The 19,703-nt window shown below is 43.4% G+C and overlaps 1 protein-coding gene across 2 annotated transcripts in view; it reads left to right on the top strand.

Moving 5' to 3' along the window:
* Positions 1-14,846: 14,846 nt before the first annotated feature.
* gabra4 (gamma-aminobutyric acid type A receptor subunit alpha4) overlaps positions 14,847-19,703 on the top strand; it is a 28,882-nt gene continuing 24,025 nt past the window's right edge. For both annotated transcript variants that reach the window (XM_036551047.1, XM_036551048.1), the window contains exons 1-2: positions 14,847-15,316; positions 15,554-15,672. In XM_036551047.1, the coding sequence (XP_036406940.1) occupies positions 15,231-15,316; positions 15,554-15,672 (205 nt within the window). In that variant the 5' untranslated portion in view covers positions 14,847-15,230. The remainder of the gene's footprint in view (positions 15,317-15,553; positions 15,673-19,703) is intronic.

The following is a 19,703-nucleotide window of genomic DNA, read 5'->3' on the forward strand; positions in this document are numbered from 1 at the left end:
CAGCTCGCTTGTTTAAACTCCCACACTGTTGTGAGGCACATATCTATCACGATTGCGACAGTTAACTGCATTTACCATTATCGCCGAGGAGGGTAGCATGCATCACAAGCGTGGGGATTTGTTACAGCAAATGACAAGTGGCAACTTATCGCGGGAAGGGAACGTGGGCCGAGAAGCTTATTTGTCTAATAGCGGCTTCCTGCGAATGGCTTTTACTTGTGACCCTCTCAACAATAGCCGGTCAATAAACCAGTTTAATGTCCACTCAGTTGCTATATAACAGGGGACCACCAAAGCCGAAACATCTTGATTTAGAAGTCATAGCTTCATTGCATCTTGTAAATCTTGAATATCTTTGGAAACAATAATGCTAGTGCTCATAAACCTGGCGATTATTATACAATCACAAACACATGTTACCAATGCTAGGCGTTCTCAAGTTAGTCCAAATGAGATGTTTCTTTATTCATACATTCCAGCACATTATACATTCCAGCTCTATACTAACTGGCCTGCGCAACGAGCTTTATGCGTCCGTAGCAACGTTGCTCTTATTGTTTTCAAAATAGGTGTACAACCCTTCCTCACTAATACCCTCTAGAGCAAAAGTGGGATTATTATAAAATGTAAGACTACTTATCGCGACTATAGGGCCTATTTGGCCAATACACAGACCTGCAATACTATTATTATTTTCATGCTATTAAGCCTATCAAGTGATTATTCGCAAATGGGAAGAAATAGCTAAAAAAACGCTAGTGCATCATCCCGCTTTTGTGACGGACAGAACATGGGCAGCGTAGAGAGTAAACAATGCGGTCTAGCAATTCATGAGACAATACTGGACTTGTTTTTAAGATACTGACAGATACGTCTTAATACCTAATTGATTACGAATAAAACAGGGCGGTGCTTGCGTCCAGGGGTGTGTCTTAATAATGTAATGTTAATACTACTGCTACTACTACTACTACTACTACTACTACTAATAATAATAATAATAATATCTTCTTCATCATCATCATCATCATCACCATCATTCAGTTTTTGTAGAGAATAACTCGGATCGGCCTGCCCGAATCTCTGAAGATAACAAGGTGTCAGGTCCCGTGCCACGCCATCATTCCAGGCGCGAGTGCTGAACGACGTCCTGTTGCACCACGAATTAGCTTGCAACGAGTTCATTCAGATTTAGGAATAGTCACGCTGTGACGCCTTTATAGTTTAGAAACGGAGGCGACGCGTTCAACTGTGTACTTATTGAGGTGAACCTATGTGCATTCTTATATATTTTATTTTTTCCACACAGATTTTTTTTAAAATGAAGGAAAACGTTTAGAAAACGTGAGAAAAACAAAAATAAGCAACACACTATTCTTTATTAATACCTAATTAATAATATACCATATTAAACATTACTCGATAAGTAAAATGTAATATTTCATCACAGCTTTGAGATCATCTTCCTTTGTTATTAATTACATTTTTTGCATATCTTTATCCCATGACAATAGTGACTGCCAGCTAAGCAGGGCCTGTGTTGAACTCATAATAACTTTCCATTATTGTAAATAAAGATCAGAGTCCTGAAGATGTCCTTAACATTCTTGTAACACTGAGGCAACGTTTCCACAATGTGCCTGCCACATTAGGAGGCTATTATACGCTCGCTAAGAGGATGTTCCATATCCTGGGAGTGGAGCCGATGTCACAGTTTCAGTCACTCCTTGCTGAAGAATAATTGAATTGACGTTCAATAGCCCAGAATGCCATAACTCTGTGTCCCCTATTCGGAAATTAAATTTGTTATCTTTCCAAATAACACAGGGTGACCACTAGGGTTACATCTGAAAACAAGACAAAATGGGCTCACTAATTATCAAGCCTCAAGTGAGAAAAGGTTGTCATGGCAAACAATGACAACATTACAGACACTCATCTTCTCTGTTTTAAGGCAAATTGCCAAAATAATTGCACTTGATGTACTCCATTGATTACGCTGATAAAATGCATCCGTTGTTTGGACACAATGAAAGTGCTGCCCCCCCACCTGAAAAAAATGGCAATGAATCCACACTCCAAACTATTACTATACTATAGGGCACTTTTGGCCCATCTTATTACATACTTTGGGGCTTTCTTGTTCAATCTGCAAAAGGCATTGTAAGAAATGTCTTCCGAAGCCTGGGTGTTCTATAGCGTCCTGATGGCATTATTATTTGTTATACAACATGATAAAACACTTTCCCCCTCTAAGTGGCCTCAGAGGGGGAAATAGAGAAAGTTATAGTGAAAAATATATACAGTACACCTTGGAGGTACAACATAGTTAAATGTGGTGAAAAAAATCTGAGGTGTGGAATATTAGCTAGGGAACTGAGTTTATAACTATAGTGTGCATGTTCAAATATTGAATGTGGTGCTGCTGTTGCACCCATGAACAAATGACTTGTCTTAACTGCTTCAATAAATATGCAGCTATATAAATGGATAATGTCAAATGTAAGCTCTGTAAGTCTCCCTAGATAAGGGAATATGCTAAGCAAATAAATACTGCAAAGTAATGTAAAATGTGAGACAGCCAGGGCAATGAGGTGGAAAGGCTGCTTTTAGCATGACACCCACAACTGATGCATGCAAGTCCAAGCTGGGACAAGGAGACCTGGACTACAGCATATTCTGTGTCACACCAGTGACCCCGTACATGAAACATGCAGCCCTCCTCTGCCAACGGCTTGCATTTCATGCGCATGAAATTGGACGCCATAAAACAAAAACGCAAATAGCCAAGAGATGGAGCCCTTCCTTTATGACATTTTCCAGCTGCGTTCCGTAATCCAAACCAACTGCTTACGGTTGCTGCTGCTTCCTGCTGACGTTGACAGGCTGTTCACTTGTTCTGCTGGTTAAAAGTAATAAAGGAAATGTGCAAAACGACATCTAATCATCGGCAATTCCAGTGCAGTCTGTGCGACGTCAATAAGGAATACCTGTTTAATGGTTACTGAGAACCATTCGCTGACAAAACACCAGTCGTTTACCCCTTCAAGAGCTAGGGGTATATTTGGGGAAAGTGAAAAAGCAATCCAAATAAATAACATAAAACCCGGGAAAACTGTTTTGTTGGACCTAACAAACATATGTAAATGCAAGTCCAGTGGGACTCTGATTTCACACAGAACAATCCAAGCAGCCCATTAATTAATAATACACAGTACAGTATTTTAATGGGAATTTGTATTTAACATAAATTATTGTAGTGTTCTGGAGGTGGTGGTTATTTACTTCCCCAACAAGGGCAGAAATGAGACGATCCAGCTTTTATAGGGCACTTTGGTGGATGATTTCGTATGCGCCCTTCCAGGGGTTCACGTGGGTAGGAGATGTAAGGGAGGCGTTAATGGCAGAAGGGAAACATTTGCCCGGAGCTAATGGTCTGAGCATATTTGCCTTCTTCTGCAATGAATACATTACTCCGATGCCACATAAAATGCATGCTTTATGGCGCGGATGTCCATCGATCTTTGCAACAGCGTGGCTGAGGGAGTATTCAGCGGGAGTTTCCCTTTGACATGCGTGCTGGGTGTAATTCCCCTCAACTTCGGAGCACGGTTAATTAATACACCACTCTATTGCTTTCCCTCTCCAAGGAGGTCAATGGGTTGCATTTAAAGATCAGCTTCAATATGAAGGGCCTGAGATTTGATGTGTTTAGCATCTAATGTGCAATAGTAAGCCCTGAAGAAAAGCTGATCATTTATTCATATCAGATGTAGGGTTTAGCGGGTCTAATGATGCCACATTGGTAAAGACTATGCTGGCTCGCAAACCTCTCATCATCCTTATTTCCTCCTTGGCCCAAGGCCATCTGAAATGTCTAACACATTAGCCGAAATACACACACACACACTTCACTTGGGAGGGAATTAACCTTGCCCCCCAGTCATATGCATTGGCAAAGATTCACTTACTCCTCCAGGGAGGGCAGCTTCATTGCATTCCACTGATGGATATAGAATCGCAGCACGTCGCCATCCCAAAATGGCCCTTGCGCTTGTTGGATCACATAAGCGGAGGGGGTGAGTCACTCCCCCCCCGCCCACCTCGTAAAAGCGTTTCGAGAGCTGCTGATGGAGGGTGCTGTACAAATACAAGATGCTGAAATTATCATTCAGAGAAGATGTGGGTGAGATTCAATTTAGAGAGCTGACAGGATGGGTCTCTGTGTCTGAATGGGACAACTGAAACCTCCAGCTAGTGAGAGGGAGGTCGGGGGCTCTGATAATGAGGCAGGTGTATGTGCCTCTGCAGCTGCGAGATTCCCTATGGTCCCAACGCTCCCTACTGCCTTATATGTCTGGACACCCCACGGTTTGCTGGATGGTTTTCTCCATAGCAGTAGGGGTCTGTGTGCAGTGGGGCTGGAATACCAGGAAGACCCCGCTGTGAGGTAAGCGTGCCCGCCAAGCGAAGGGAATGCGGTTCTCCCAGCAGGCAGCCTTCCTAGACCTCCGCAGGTCTTTAACCACTTATGATCAGGATTGTTCCAGTGAACAGAATGTCTGGAGTGTGTGAATAAAATGTTGACCCACAGATACAGATAATGTGAATGACAGACACCTCACGATTGCTTGCTTCTTCCTACAACCAAGACCCACCCCAATATACATGCACTATATGGACAAAAGTATTCGGACGCCTGACCGTTACATTGTAATGACATTGTATTCAGATACATATACTTTAATATGGAGTTGGTCCCCCTTTTGCAGCTATAACAGCTTCCACTCTTCTTGGAAGGCTTTCCACAAGATTTTGGAGTGTTTCTGTGGGAATTTGTGCCCATTCATTCTGTAGAGCATTTATGAGGTCAGGCACTGATGTTGGACGAGAAGGCCTGGCTCGCAATCCCCGTTCCAGTTCATCCCAAAGGTGCTCGATGGGGTTGAGGTCAGGGCTCTGTGTGGGCCAGTCAAGTTCTTCCACACCGAACTCATCAAACCATGTCTTTATAGTCCTTGCTTTGTGCACTGGGGCACAGTCATGTTGGAATAGAAAAGGGCCTTCCCCAAACTGTTGCCACAAAGTTGGAAGCATAGCATTGTCCAAAATGTCTTGGTATGCTGAAACATTAAGACTGCCCTTCACTGGAGATAAGGGGCCTAGCCCAAACCCTGAAAAACAGGTGTGGCCAAATACTTTTGTCCATATAGTGTATGTTACCTGCTTAATCAGCCTATAGCATTAGCTTCAAATGATCTTAGACTGTGTGTGTGCGTGTGTGTGTGTGTGTGTGTAGGCATACCACACATATAAACCCTTCATCCTTAAAAAAAACCTATGAAAAAAACATTAAAAAGCCAGACTGTGCCTCATAGGGCTCAGTGCACATGACAGTTGCACCGGTGAAGCCGAATGGAAGGCAGAACAACTCGCTTCCTTCCAAACTCCCCACTCCGGGCTCCCCTGGAGCTCCCTGGCACCGGCTGCCTCCTTCTCCTCCCTTCCCAGCAGCCCCTCTTCCTCCCTCCCTCACTTCCTGCCCAGGAGGGGGGGCCGCTTTCCCCTCCTCCCGCTGCTCCGCTAGAGCTGTCACTCTCCCCGTACGAGCGGTGGCACAGCAGAGAGCCAGCGGGGAGCGGCTCAGCCACACTGCCTGATTAGGCCGGGCGCTCTCTGGCTGCGTCCCGGGCTAGCCTCACCCCCAGCGAGCCCAATTAACATCCAAGCCCCTCTGTCTTACATGTACATTTAAGTATCAACTGACAAAACAAACCTTTCCGCTTCAAATGCCACATGCTGAGATATTACAGTCGCCCACAGTACACAGTGGCAGATGGGGTAAGATCTTACAACCACACAGTCCCGTGGGTGCGCACAGTAATGGATGAATCAAATACCGCTGCCTGGCATAGATAAATGCGTGGTAGGCTAACAAAAACCTCGCATGCACACATATTCCCCCAGGTATTGTTTGAGTATTGTTCTATGGTATTTTATTTCAGGGTGAACTTTTTTCAGTTGGGCATGCATAAAATATATGGATATATTGCGTGATTTAGGACTGCCAAGCAAATGCAATATTCAGGGGCAGCTGCCACTGACAAACTGCATTTTATTAAAACCCATAAACAGAGACACATTTTTCCCTCTTTAAAAATGGCAATAAATGAAGTGACAATGAATACTTCCATTAAGTTGAAAATGAAAAATTCCACGGGGCTCTTAATGACCTGTAAGATATCAGGTGTTATGAGTTCATTTGAACGCAATGTAATTGCATTAAACAAACATGTCAATGAGAATTTATTCACCTAGAAAAGGAAATACTGCAGAAGAAATTCTTTAAAAGACAAAAATGCCGGTCAAAAAAATAACAAAAATTGCCAGAGAAAGGGACAGTTCTCATTCTTACTTGCAGGAACAAATTTGAACATCTACTGTGGCTATGATAATATTTTTCATGGGTGATCATGCAGTGCTTCAGTTGCAAGAAAATCCATCCAAAATAAAACATGCATGCACTTTGCAGAAATATGTAGCTATATCTCATCTCACATTCTCAAATTTCCTTCAGGATTAATAAAGTATTTCTTATTCTCATTCTTATTCTTATTGTGTCACATGTGGTAGATCAATATACCTGTCACCATGGTAGGTTAAAAACAATGAATGTGACCCTTAAGAATGGACAGTTATGGTGTTTCCATGCAGATGAGGTAAAAAGTATGGAATACAGCTGCCGTCAACTCTCCAAGCATTTTTTCAAAACAACATGAGCATTGACTCCCACAAAAATGCCCTGAAGGCACCCTCTGTTGGCTCATCAATCAGAATATGGTGCAAAGACTGTCAGTGTCAAGATGGGTGTAGGTAGATGGTACTCTTCAAACATTGACCTCGGATTGGGTTTCAGCATATTTTTTGTACTAAATGGCTGGGTGGTAGGATCTGAGTTTTGCTGAATGTGAACCATTGAGTGGAGTCATTACGTACCCACCAATCAAAATGAAGATGTGACTGCTTGATGTGATTGCATGTGGTGTTGCGGTTACGGTTATGCATTCCAGAATGTCATTGTGCTGGGTATTATGGTGTCATGAAAAAATCCACCTGTAAAATGATTAGAGAATGTGTGTCAATTTCAGGCACGGTATGTTGCTTTGGATTATGTTATCAACTTAAAACCCCTCATCCCCTCAACAAAAGCCCTCACCCTATATGACTGGCATGTCCCTATGTATAGTCTATTACTTTACCTAGATGAGCTCCAGTATTTATCCTAAACTTTAAGTAAATGATGTCACTGCAATAACAGGCTGATTTCTCACTGAAATAAACAACACGAGAATTGTCTGTTAAGACAATAGATACACTTTCTTGGAGGTAGGAACCTGCAATAATCCATACACAATTCACACAGGAACGATAATTTCTCAAGGTTGAGGCAGTGGAACCAAGCTTCCCACATGACGTTGTTGTAGCTGCATAGCACAGAAAGAGAAAGCACAAAACAACACAACCCTTTTCTTTGTGGTGGCTCATCATTCATATGCTGTACCACTCACCGCCACTAGAGGCAGTATGAAGCAAAAAACCCCAGTACCCTTCTCCCTCTTGTGCTTCAGAAACGAATTTCGCTCAGACGTAGCTGTTTTGTTATTATCTGGTGATCCTTTTTTCCTATATTTATGTTAGTTTGTGGTTCACCCCCCTGTTGACTCTCTGCAGAGGGCTCTGTAGTCAATTTATTGCAAAACTAGGCAGCATTTTCCATTATGGATGTTACAAATGACAATACGACCAAAACACCCCACTCTTTCTAAAGGAATAATTAATACTTTCACACGTTACAATCATCATTTTGCTGTATGATACTAAAAGTTTTGCACTTAAGAGTTGCTGAACTCTTTTCACAGTCTACAATGAAGTATTCAGTAAAAGAATTACGAAGGATGCATCATATGCTAAATTCATCAGCTTCCCACTGTTTGAAGGAGAATTATATTAATCAGTGACATCTATATTCTCATTTAAATTTCTTAGACAGATGCAGTGCAGTATGCATACTTATGTCACTAGCATAGCTGGCAGTCTGATAACTTTAACAGCAATGCCACAACACAGCAATGCAACAGAATGATTGGAACTGAATAAATGGAATTAATTTAGTCACAAGGTCACAGCTTTGGTATGTGGGCGGGGCACTGCTGTTGCATCCTTGACCAGTGTACGGTACTTACCCCAATGGCAAGTAGCAGCAGAATGAAGACTCAAGAAAGGCCAGCTGAGATACTCTAACCTTTCTGTTGGGTTCGACCCAGTTGTCAGATATCGGCTTAAAATCATTAAGTTTCTTTCAGACAGTGAGATCTGTCACACAGTGAGAAATGTGCAACGACTTCCCGCAGACTCCTCTGTTTTGCTAACTCGTAGCATTCCCATTTGTCATCTTCGCCTTTCCTGCTGAGGTAACATTTGAGCGAAGCCGTAACTCCCGGCTGCAGGCGTGAGAGGCGGGCGTTCGCGGTGTCTCATCGCGCCCCGTTTCTGATTGATTCTATTCTGAAACATGCATCCATCCTCTCCCCTTAGGAGATTTTCCACACTGCGTCATTATTTTTATGTCAGGATCAGCGTTTTATATATCGCTGTTTTACAGATCTAACAATGAGCATTGTAACACCTGAGGTTGTGTGTTTTAGTGTGATTTTTGAAGTTGTGTAACTCCATGAAAAAATTGACCATTGAGGTGATTTAACACACTGTTTTTTTATTTTTGGCTCTGTTTTTCAGGTGTAAATGCCGAGCCATAAATTTGAAGTGTTTTTATTGACTCTCAGTCATGAAAAACATGCGGGTGCACAATATTTTCCATTTTGATCAACAGTACAACACATACGTCATGTACACTGTAATACAAATATATCATCACAAAAAGAACCCATCAGCTCAATAAATTCATGCAGTAACTGCCGGTTAAAGCAACTCTTTCTCTCGAGGTTGTGAAATAAACATGATCAAGATCAATCCCTCCTGTAATTCCAACATAATGTAAAATACAACCCCAAAACTGATGTCATGTGTTGTTGTTTTTTTTTCTTTTAAAAAGGCTCCAGAGAATTTCCATTTTTTGCCCAGTTTTCTCTTTCCCTTTACCCCCCTCCCACTGTATCATCTCCCCAACACCAGGGTGTTAACAGGGCACCATTTCTCAAACCATGACTGCCTTGTCCAGGCATGTACGGATATGCTGCAGAACGCCTGCAAAACGCTCATTGCAACTGATCAGTTGCTAAGTAACATCTGTTATTGTGTCAGCTGTTCTGTAATGAGTCAGTTGAGTCTTGACACATGAGCAAATGAACAGCGTTCTTTCATCTTATAAAGGGTAACGTCCCTGAAATTGGCCTTCATTATAAAACATAACCAAACCTAAAGCCTCTTTATTGGGTTTCGTAACGAGGAACATAACTTTTTTCAAAATCTGCGTTTCAAAATCCTTTCATCTGTGAAAATTCCATTTGCAAGTCACGTTGTTGTTATGTGTTTGCAAAACAAGCTGCGGTTTAAAACCGTTCTTAGCACGGATTCCAAGTGCTTAGCTACGCCGTAGAGATTGTCTCACGCACTTCCTGTGCCAGGCTCGTTTGCCTCAAATTATATCAATTGTTGCAGATCATGGGCAGCATGAAATGGGCAGAAGAGACACAGCTAGCTTCACAGTGCATGAACACGTCTCTGCTGTGGAACGGCTTCCTCGAACTGCAACATGAACACCTACCAAACCAGCAGGAAAGGAACAAAATATGATGTTCTAAATCTTCTGTAAAGTCACCCTTTTTATTTTAGCTGCAATCAAAGGGGTCTGGATATGTTAGAAAAAGCATGACTGTTTTTACTGTGACATACTCAACATTAATAATCATGCAACTTGCATAGACAATGGGTGGGTATTGCCATGCAGGGCTTATATTAGCATGCCAGAGTGTGGCACAGCATGCTTTTAAGACTCATTGCAGAGCTATAGTCACTCTGCAGGAAATAATCAGCACAAAGGCAGATGTCTCTTGTTTTTGTTATCTGCTGCATGACATGATTCCCTTATAATTCATTTAGCGAATGTAATTATAGAATGTGATTTTTGTCATCCACCCAATCAACAGTGTATTATCTAAAAGAAAAGGGCCATTTTTGGCAGACACTTCATTTTGGTATGCCTTCTCTCACAATGCAGCGATATGAAGTGTCATTTTTGCAGACATTTGATTTTGTCATCCTTTATCTCAGATTGTATAAAACAGAGCGATAGATGTCTGACTGCATCATGCCTTCTCTAAAAATGTACCAACATGAACCAAAATTGTCCTTTTTGTTCCTTGATTTGTTTCTACATGCATGGGGGCTGTCATATTTCAATGCAGATCACTCCAGGAGAAGAGAGCCTGTTGTTAGGAACCTGATGTTGAATCTTGGCTCAGTCTTACAGCTATGCAATGTCAGACAGCGTGTTTGCGTCAGACAGGGCATTTTAGCACAGTATGCTCTGGAGCAAAATCGTCTTCAGTTGGGAAATAACGCACAACGTGACGTCATGCACATTTTAAAAATCGGTTGAGTTCAGAGAAAACAAAAAGGCTGACTTCCATCAGAATATTCTCTTTCTCTCCATCCCAGGGGGATGATAGAGGACAGCGTCGTTTATGGAAAAAACATCACCAAATCACTTCAGCATGACCCTGCTTAAAAGATTCATTTGGTAGCAATAAGAGCTGGTCCTTATCATGTGAAGCATGACTGGCTCTTAATGCCAGACACTGAGAGCCTCTTTCCAACCCACAGGTCGTTCTGAGGACAGAAATGCCTTTTCAAGCATTTTGCACAGATTCTAAACATCTCAACAGACGTAGCCCATGCAAGGCTTTTAACATCATAGACTGTTTTGAGCTTTTTTTTTCCTGGACATCCCCTTGCAAAAACATCTCATGTAACTACCCACAATCCTAGCAAGAAAGGGACTTACATCCTCAGGTTTTTACCTGTTTTTCTAAGATGTTTTCGCATGGGTTACAGTCACTGTTTCAGAAAGCATCTTCTCTGCTTCTAAAGCTTTCATTTTCTCTGCTGATCAGTGTTTTTTTTCGGTCCCATCCCACACTCTGGAGGCATCACAGGGACGTGACCACAGTGGGAATCAGATCTACATACTTACTCATCCCCACAGCGGAGATCACCACCCGCTATCCACAGCAGATGTAGCCGCTACATTTTTCCCGGTGTGTTTTTGCTGAGTCGTGGAGAAAAAGCTCCGTCACCAACGACCTTGAGTCAGGACACTGATCCAACAAACGCTTCCCTTTCAGTGGTTAAAAAAGCGAAACGCGTGAGCCACGGTGCATGAATTGATATGTTGGGCAGTATAAGGAACAGGGGTGAAGACGGTTGGTTACAGTTGTGCTTATGTGGTTCAGCCACAATGGGTCAACAGGGCAAGGTCCAATCAGCTGCCCTAAATGAGCTCTGACCCCTGCTTTAAGAAGAGCTCACATCACAAAAACAGAACTTTTAGTGGTAGGTTTTGCCTGTGATGTCACTGGCAGAACCACCAGGGAGAAGCAATCCTTCCTGCACTGTTCCCACACAGATCCTAGTTCCCTCACAGGCCCCATTTTGACAACTGGTCAAACATCCCACTGGATGGTCACGCGTCCACCACACGATGCGGGGTGGGGGTTTGGGGGGAGGTGGGGGGGGGGGGGGGGGGGGGGGGGGGGTTACGTGATTGGTCTGGCCCTGCCGGGAAGTGCTCCAGGCCTTGATCATTTCTGAATCTTCAAAATGACTGAGAAATCACACTAATCAAAAAGGGCCGGGGCGAGCACAGACATGCCCGCTGATTGGCGGGGACCGCCTGCTGCGCGAGAGAAGACCGGGGCGGCAGGAGGGGCGCTCCGTGACTGATGACCGGTCGCCGGATGTCGCCAGGCCACTCGAAAAGTTTCCACCGCGTCACGGGCGCCAGCCACGGGAGGCGCGGCTTTAATATTGAAATCTAATAGCGCCTCCTCCATCCACCCGTCTTTCCCCCCCTTGCTCTAAAATGTCGCTCCCCGACTTGGATTTGATTATTCGACAGGTTGACTCATGGTTCTGAGTCATTCGCTTAGTTTTGTGTGCCCGCTGCAAACACTCCGTTTCGTCAAAGCCACCTGCGCACTGGCAGCGCCTCCTGACGTAGCCATTGCAACAATGTTTCTAGAAGGTTGTGGGAACGTTGCCCCCAATTACTACAATGTCTGCTACTAACATGTGAGCCTGATGTGTCCACTGGGATGCATGCCCTGAATGTGCAACAGCTGCTTCTGTCCTTAACACAATAGTTATGGCAGCAACGTACAGCCAGTAGCACTAATCCATTACCTGTACTTACCTTCTCATTGCTCTTTTCAAGTTTTATCAATATGGTTCAACATACGGTTCAAGCACACACTCAGAAGCTTCCTGTCAATGGCTTGGAAGCTGATCCTTCTCGCCACTTGCTATGGTTTAAATGACTGCTTTCTTCTCTGGGTACAATAGCCTGCACTGCACTAAGTAAACACACCTCAATAAGGTCGATCTGACTGGCAAACAAGCATTTTTAAAACAATCCTTGGACATTCATTTGTACTGTCAGATGAAAGAAGGCATGAAACAATGTAAAAACTAATTATGCCACTATAATAGCGCGGTGAAATTACACCTGTCCCTACAATGTCCCTGTTCCTATAGAGATAAACCTTCTTTTTCTCCCATAAGGACCCGCTATAGAGGATTAACCTTGCTCTAGGTTAAATTAATTTGAGTGCTGGCCACAACAGTGGGAGCGTTTCAGCCGTCTACTGTTCTGACACACACGTTCACGGCTTAAATTATGACTGAAATTCCTTATATGATATACTTGGATTCACATTGAAACATATGTGTCCTCATTCTCCTGTGCGAAAATATAGGCTAACCACCGGCACGGTGAAGCTGCGCATACACACACGCAGAGGAGGGAAACTAGGTTATCATGGCGGTCTTTCCGTCTGCAGATTGTAGCCCGAGCGGAGCTTAGGAACCTGTTCATGGGAGTCTCAGGGACAGGTTGGGATAGGTTGGGACAGGCGGCGGCCCTCGCCAAAGCTCTCCTGCCATGTTCCCCTCGTCCCCTTCTTTGCACGGATAGGACCCCAGCTTTCCAAAGGAGGATTCAAACACCCTGTGTCAAAGGAGACAACTGACGGTCTCCTTGGCTCTGTCGAGGAGGCGGTCAAGCTCTAGCACGTGTGCGAAATGGGAGCCTGCGGGCGTGGTACCGAGACAGCGCCCCCCGGTGTCAAACCAGTGCATCTGCACGGCTTTCGCTAGCCCACATATATCCTCTTTTTCATGACATTATTCCATTTGAGTTGTTTTACAAGAAAAACCTCCTTCCTGTGTGAAAACTACTTTTGCATGGTGTTCGTATGCTTTTCACTTTTGCGAGTACTGCTGAACCTATAAGATCTGTGAACTTGCTGTGTCACAGACAGGCCCAAAGCCTGGTTCCCCTCCCCCACCTGCCCTCCCAGCAAATTGAAAACTGTGAAATAGGGTGGACTGGGGTTGTTCCATTAAAAAAAAAAAAAAAAACCCTAGTAACCTTCATGATCTGGAGCAAAGTTTGCTAAGTCGCCTGGACCACAGACACTTGCACAGTACTCCTTGCAACCCACCTGCCCCCCTTCTCAGTACCATTGTCACAGAACAGAGGCAGTCTCCTGAGAGAGAATGTGCCAGCCAGTACTCCACTCAGTGTCCACAATAAAAAGGCCAGGGTGAGAGAGAGGGAGACTCTGCATGCTTTTCCAAATTTCAGGGGTTAGGTGCAAACCCCAGGCATGAGCTGAGACAGGGTGTCAGCTAGAGCTACATCATGGCTTTTCCCGTTTTGCTGTAAAATAAGTTAACACACACAGAATATGCAATACACACACACACATATACACTCACCTTTTTATATATAGTTCAATCCCCAGACCTAGGCTTGCTTGATCTCCTTACCTCATCTGGAGTTACAGGGAAAGTAATCTACCTTTGTGTGTGAGCACAATAATGCGTGGAGTGACAGTATGTGTGCCTGAATGTGTGAAGGTGTGTGTGTGTGACTGGGAAGGGATATGTGTGTGTATGTGTGTGTGTGTGAGCGTGTGTGCCTGTGTGTGTGTCAGTCTGTGTGTGTGCATGGTTGCGTATTGCGACAAGAATGACCCATTTGAATCCCAGAAACTCCATTTACTTCAGGCAAGGCTATTTGTAATCATATCAATTCTTAATCTGCTCTAATTTAACTCGGATGGTCAACAAATAACAGGGACAGCTCACCGCGTATGCAGTGTACCCACTTACGCACATAAGCAGGCGAAACGTATGAATGCACAAAGTAAAGGGGATGAAACTATAATAACTGCATACAGATTTTATCCGTGTGTTAGGTGTTAACCGACAACCTTAAACGCGCAAGCAGAAAGTTTCTGGAGAGAAAACGACTAATCACTCCCCGAAGTGAACACATTTTCCCCTCAGGCCGGCAGCAAGGGATGAGGCAGACAGGCATTAACAGGTGAGATTCACATTAAATGCAGAAAGTGTGTGTAATTGTCGCGGTCCTTCGGATGACTGCAGTTGACCTTGGATGGCAGGTAAACAACTGCCGCGAGACACACTCGAATGTCGCCGCACACCTGCTAATTCGATCTGAATAAACCCGCTGTCTCTCCTGGAGAAGGAACGCACGCTCATGTTGTTGCCGAATATTTCGCCTCTTCCGTTTCTCACTGGCTGCTGACGGTCTAACTGCTGGATTTATCGCTCTGTACGGATGTAAAACCCAATTTTCAAATAAGGCAAAGCATACGGTCGTGTCACCATCGCTCCGTTGATCTTTCAACTAATGCGATGATGTGAAAAAATGGTTATTTTTAGGGTTATCGCCACCAACGGAGTTGCAGCGGGCAGGGGCTCACTCGTCTGGCGACGAGAAGCAAGATAAGTGCTACAGGACGCTCAGCTGAGACGGGCTACTTCCCCCTTTCAAAAGAGGTTGCGGGAAATGCAGGCGCTCCATTTACACAGCTCTGTTGATTCCTTCGCGACTGTAATCTTTCTCCGGGACAAGGCGTTTGGAAAGGGGAAATGTGAATGGGCTTAAAGTATGGCATGCAAAGATGGTTTCTGCCAAGAAGGAGATGGTGATTGCGATGTCCCCCCGTTACATATACTCTCTCCTCTACTTTCTCTGCATGGTCGCCTGGTAAGTATCTAATTCAGAGGTTAATTTCACCTTTTATTTTCGTAAGAGGCAAACACATTCGTACAGTTAATAACAGAAGCGGGTATACTGTTAACAACAGCGGTAATAGTAACTATATATAATAGTAGACAATGATGACGATGGACCAATTAGCTCAAGACGGTAACTCTGATGATGTGGCAGACTGGGTGTTCAATGACATTAAATCACACGCTTGTGTTTTGTGTCATTTTGCAGTATATGTAGAATTTCAGGACAGGTCAAAAAGGATGACAGGATTTATCCCGAAAATTTCACACGCATTCTGGATAGACTCCTGGATGGCTATGACAACAGGCTACGACCCGGATTTGGCGGTATGTACCTGAAGCTTTTCACAGTTTGTGGGACAAAGTCGGACGAAAGATGTTAGTCCATTACTTCACTGTTCGTGCATGCCAGAGGGGGAGAGAACAACTGAGAAACATACACAACGACTGCTGTAGCAAAGTTAAAACGAAATTCGGTTTACGTTTCGTGCTCTGTGTTGCAAGCTCCTCATGTTTCCAAAAACAGGCAAGGGAGTCGTTTTACCAGACATATTCACTAAATGGGGGGAAATCATTAATCGTGAACAGAGGTTTTTCGTCTCATGAATTCACTCATCTCTGGAAGAAGGGAGTGTATTTTCAAAACTGTTGGTCAATGGTGCACGATTTGAATACATAGCCTACTTATTTTTAATTGCTGCGGCGCCTGTACGTGTATGCTGTCTCTTGTTCCTCTAAATGTTTAAGTGAGTTTTAGTTATGCAATTGGGCTCGAAAAAAATCCGCTTAATGCACAGTTTAAGTAGGAAGAGTGCAGATGTTCTTTTCCCCATGTAAACCCCCTCGGTGAGAACGCAAAAAAGATCTGGTTGTGAAATGTGTTGTTTAAAGGCACTGCGCACTCATTTAGCCCTGTTTTTTAAATGACACGTCAGTATTCCTGGAAAAAAAAAAACACATTTCCACGGTGGTATAGCTAACCTTACGATCAGGCTTTGGATAAAATGTCCCACTGCCCTGCCACCTCCAAAACGATTATGCCTTTAGGCGTTTCTCATTTCAAAAACTAAACCTACGATATAGCGCAGCAGATGATCGGCTTAAATTCCCGGAAGGTTTTATACTTTAAACCCTTTTAGCTATTTTCCCATTCCATTATATAAAAGCCCAGTAGCACTGGGCTGGTGGCGAAATTGCACGAGCGACGCTTGCTATTGTTCCAGCGTTAGTGCATTTTGGATAATTAGACGTATTTCTCTATTGCATTAAGTAAAGCGTTAAGAGTGTCCATCTCGATGTGTGCCAAGCTTTGCAATGTGGCAGCGACTACCTGCAGAAACGCCAGCTGCTGCAAAGCTACCTTGGCTAATTATTTTGTGAGACCATCCTTACTTTTGCACCTCAGACATGAATTTACGAAGCACAGTAGGACGTGAAGGAAGGCAAACAGCTGGCTGTCAGTTTGGTAGACAAGTAAATGTGCTCGCTTTAAATGGTCCACCGTAAAGGTCCTTCCATATCCTAAAATAGCACTCCCCCTCGAGTCTAGAATGGTTATATGGGTAAAGTTTGGGCTGGGAGCTGATGAGTCCTGGCGCATGGAGCGTTAATGCCGCTAATGAGTGAGGTGATTAACGTTTCATCTGTCAGTAATTCTTTCTATCTGGCACATCCTGTTGGGGAAAAATTGGGAAATAAAAACACAAAACTGGTTGCCTTGGAAACTGTAGTTAATTTTTGAAAGTCGTTTAAGTTAAAATCGACAACGACGAATTAAATATTACAATATTATTGTGTTCACTGAAAATAATTAAAAAGTGGCCATGTGGTTTTCAAATGGGAACCTTAAATGGTCTGTAGTATTCACATGCCTCCAAAAACGAGTTTGTCCATCCAAACCTTTATATTAGCTTGCCAAATTATATATATTTACCCAAGCATGAACGCGTACTGCTGGTAGCTTGAGGTAGCAACTTTGAATGGACTGCTCCGGCAGTAAATACATACGTACACCCTAGCATTGTGCAAGGGAAAGATTTCACAATGGCCTCGATTCATGATATGAGACTCAGTCCCTAAAACCGACTTAAACGCTCGTAAGAAAACTGACAGAAAGGGCATGTGGGATAACGAGGTCGGTTTAATTGAGACATACTGACGCACTTCGGTGAACATTTCCAAATAGCTTAAAAAAGGAGGAGGAACTCACGGACTCTGTAAAGTTCCAGACTCCATTTTAGTGGCATTAGCATGTGTTATTATCACCCAGCGTAGTTATTTGTAAGTGTACACCTGTATTTCTTGTGTCGTGTAAAAGTTGAAAAGAAAGCCTTTCCACAGCCAGTGGAGCTTCTGCTCACACACACTGATGAAATAATGACGTTCAATAAAAGAAAGTTTTCACGTAATGATGGTATGAAATATCACTTAGCTTATTAATGACCCCCTCGGTGTTGATTTCAGCGCATCGACCTGCTTAAGAGAATTATATCAGTGCGAGGTTTCCACTTTTGTAGAGCCAAGACAGTAAACAGATGACCAAGACTGGCTAGTTGTCATTTGTCAATCACTTAAAAGCATCAGCCAGTCTTAAAGCTCATTAGGACAGCAGTCAACACCGGCGTTGATTGATGCCATGGAAATAAATATGTAATTTTTTACAAGAAGCAGTGAATTTCTCATTTATTCGCCGTTTATAATCTGTCAGTGGTGTTGACGGCACAAAACTGCAAATGACTCCAGCCTAAGAAACCATAATCTTTTCATATACAACAACAGTAATGCGATAAGATGCGAATGAGTCATTTGCCTGTTAGTCTTTGTCTTTCCTTGGGGGACTGTTTCACCCTGTTCCACAGCCTAGATGTAATCAAAATGTGCATATGGACTGTGTCATTTTAAGTAATTTAGTGAAATGAAATGGCTGATTGAGTTGGGGGCTGCGAATAAGGTTGGGTCACAGAACCTGTGAAATAAAGAGATGACCATGACCGAGGTCTCGAACATTGTAAATATAATCATACAGTGTGAGCAGCACAAAAAAAATCAGGGCACAGCAGCACCGGACAAGGATGATGTTGTGAACTGAAGTGAGCAATATCACTAATGGGTGCAGCACTCTTTTCATGCACAGTGACTCCCCCCCCCCCCTCCCTCCATGGTTTTTAAGGTAAACTTAATTCCTGTGGGGATAAATGTGTTAATGCCTTTAGAGCACTGCAGTGTACCTGAGCAAAGACAAAGCTGGTTTGCCAGCTACCCTGAAGAGCTATATTAAGCATGTGATCTATGGCCCAGCCGAGGGAATCCCAACCCTAAAATGCACAATTTGTTTCCTTAGTGAGAGACAGCGGAGACTACTCTATGCTCACGCAGAACAGTTTCCCAACAACATTTAATCAGATTTGTCAAACCAACCAACGCTATTATTTTTGAAAGCAGTCTCAGCGTGTTTTGCTTTGGTTCTTTCCCTAACTGAAATATCTACGCACTGTCCAAAAGAACCACACTGCTGGTGCAATACATCTCTTGTGAATTGTCCCTGTGTGTAATATTTCCCTGACTGAAGGCCTTTTTTGTGTATGTATACTCATGACCCATAGCAATAGTTTATCCATGACTAATTGCCTATGTCCTGCCAGTTATATCTACTAAAAAGTTCTGTGCTGAAATTACAACCCTGCCGATTAATGATGACTGTGGGCTTCCGATAACTTAATGGACTAAATTAAGGCATTCAGGAATATAGTTCTAGCAAGAATCTTGCCAATGTGAAATCTTTTCATAACCCAATCTTGGATCTGAACAAGTTCTCTGTGAGAATTCTATTGTGTGTTGGGGGTGGTGCTATGGGGGAAGGCTGTTTTTTGGATTCAATATCTGATGAACGATGGGGTCCGGTCTCATGTTATCTTGAATGGGTTGCAGATGTGCTATGCCGTTTTGCAGTAAATGATAAATATGTGCAACGGGTTGCAAGCATTGATGAATGAACCTGTACCACCTCTGTACTCCCTCTCCTCCTTACTTTCTCATTATCCTCTTGTCCACATGGGACAGGGACTATAAAAGCTGAAGGAATTACATCCTTTCTCTTGGACAGGTTCCACTCATATTGGTCCCCCCTTAAACAGGTGTCCTTGGGTGACCCCAAGCCAAGGATCTGGAGATAGTTTCCTGCTCTGAGCAGGGCAGTGGTGTAATTTTGCTGATATTGAGAAAGGTCTGTGTGGTGCTTTTAAGGGAAGAAAAAACTTTTCGCATTGAATGAAGGGGTGGATTTGAATTCTGAGTAAAGTAGCCCTAGAAAATGCTAACAAAATACAATATTTTGCTTGTAATACGTGCTAGGACATTTG

This window comes from Megalops cyprinoides, chromosome 18, assembly GCF_013368585.1.
Source record: "Megalops cyprinoides isolate fMegCyp1 chromosome 18, fMegCyp1.pri, whole genome shotgun sequence".
Classification (NCBI taxonomy): Eukaryota; Metazoa; Chordata; class Actinopteri; order Elopiformes; family Megalopidae; genus Megalops; species Megalops cyprinoides.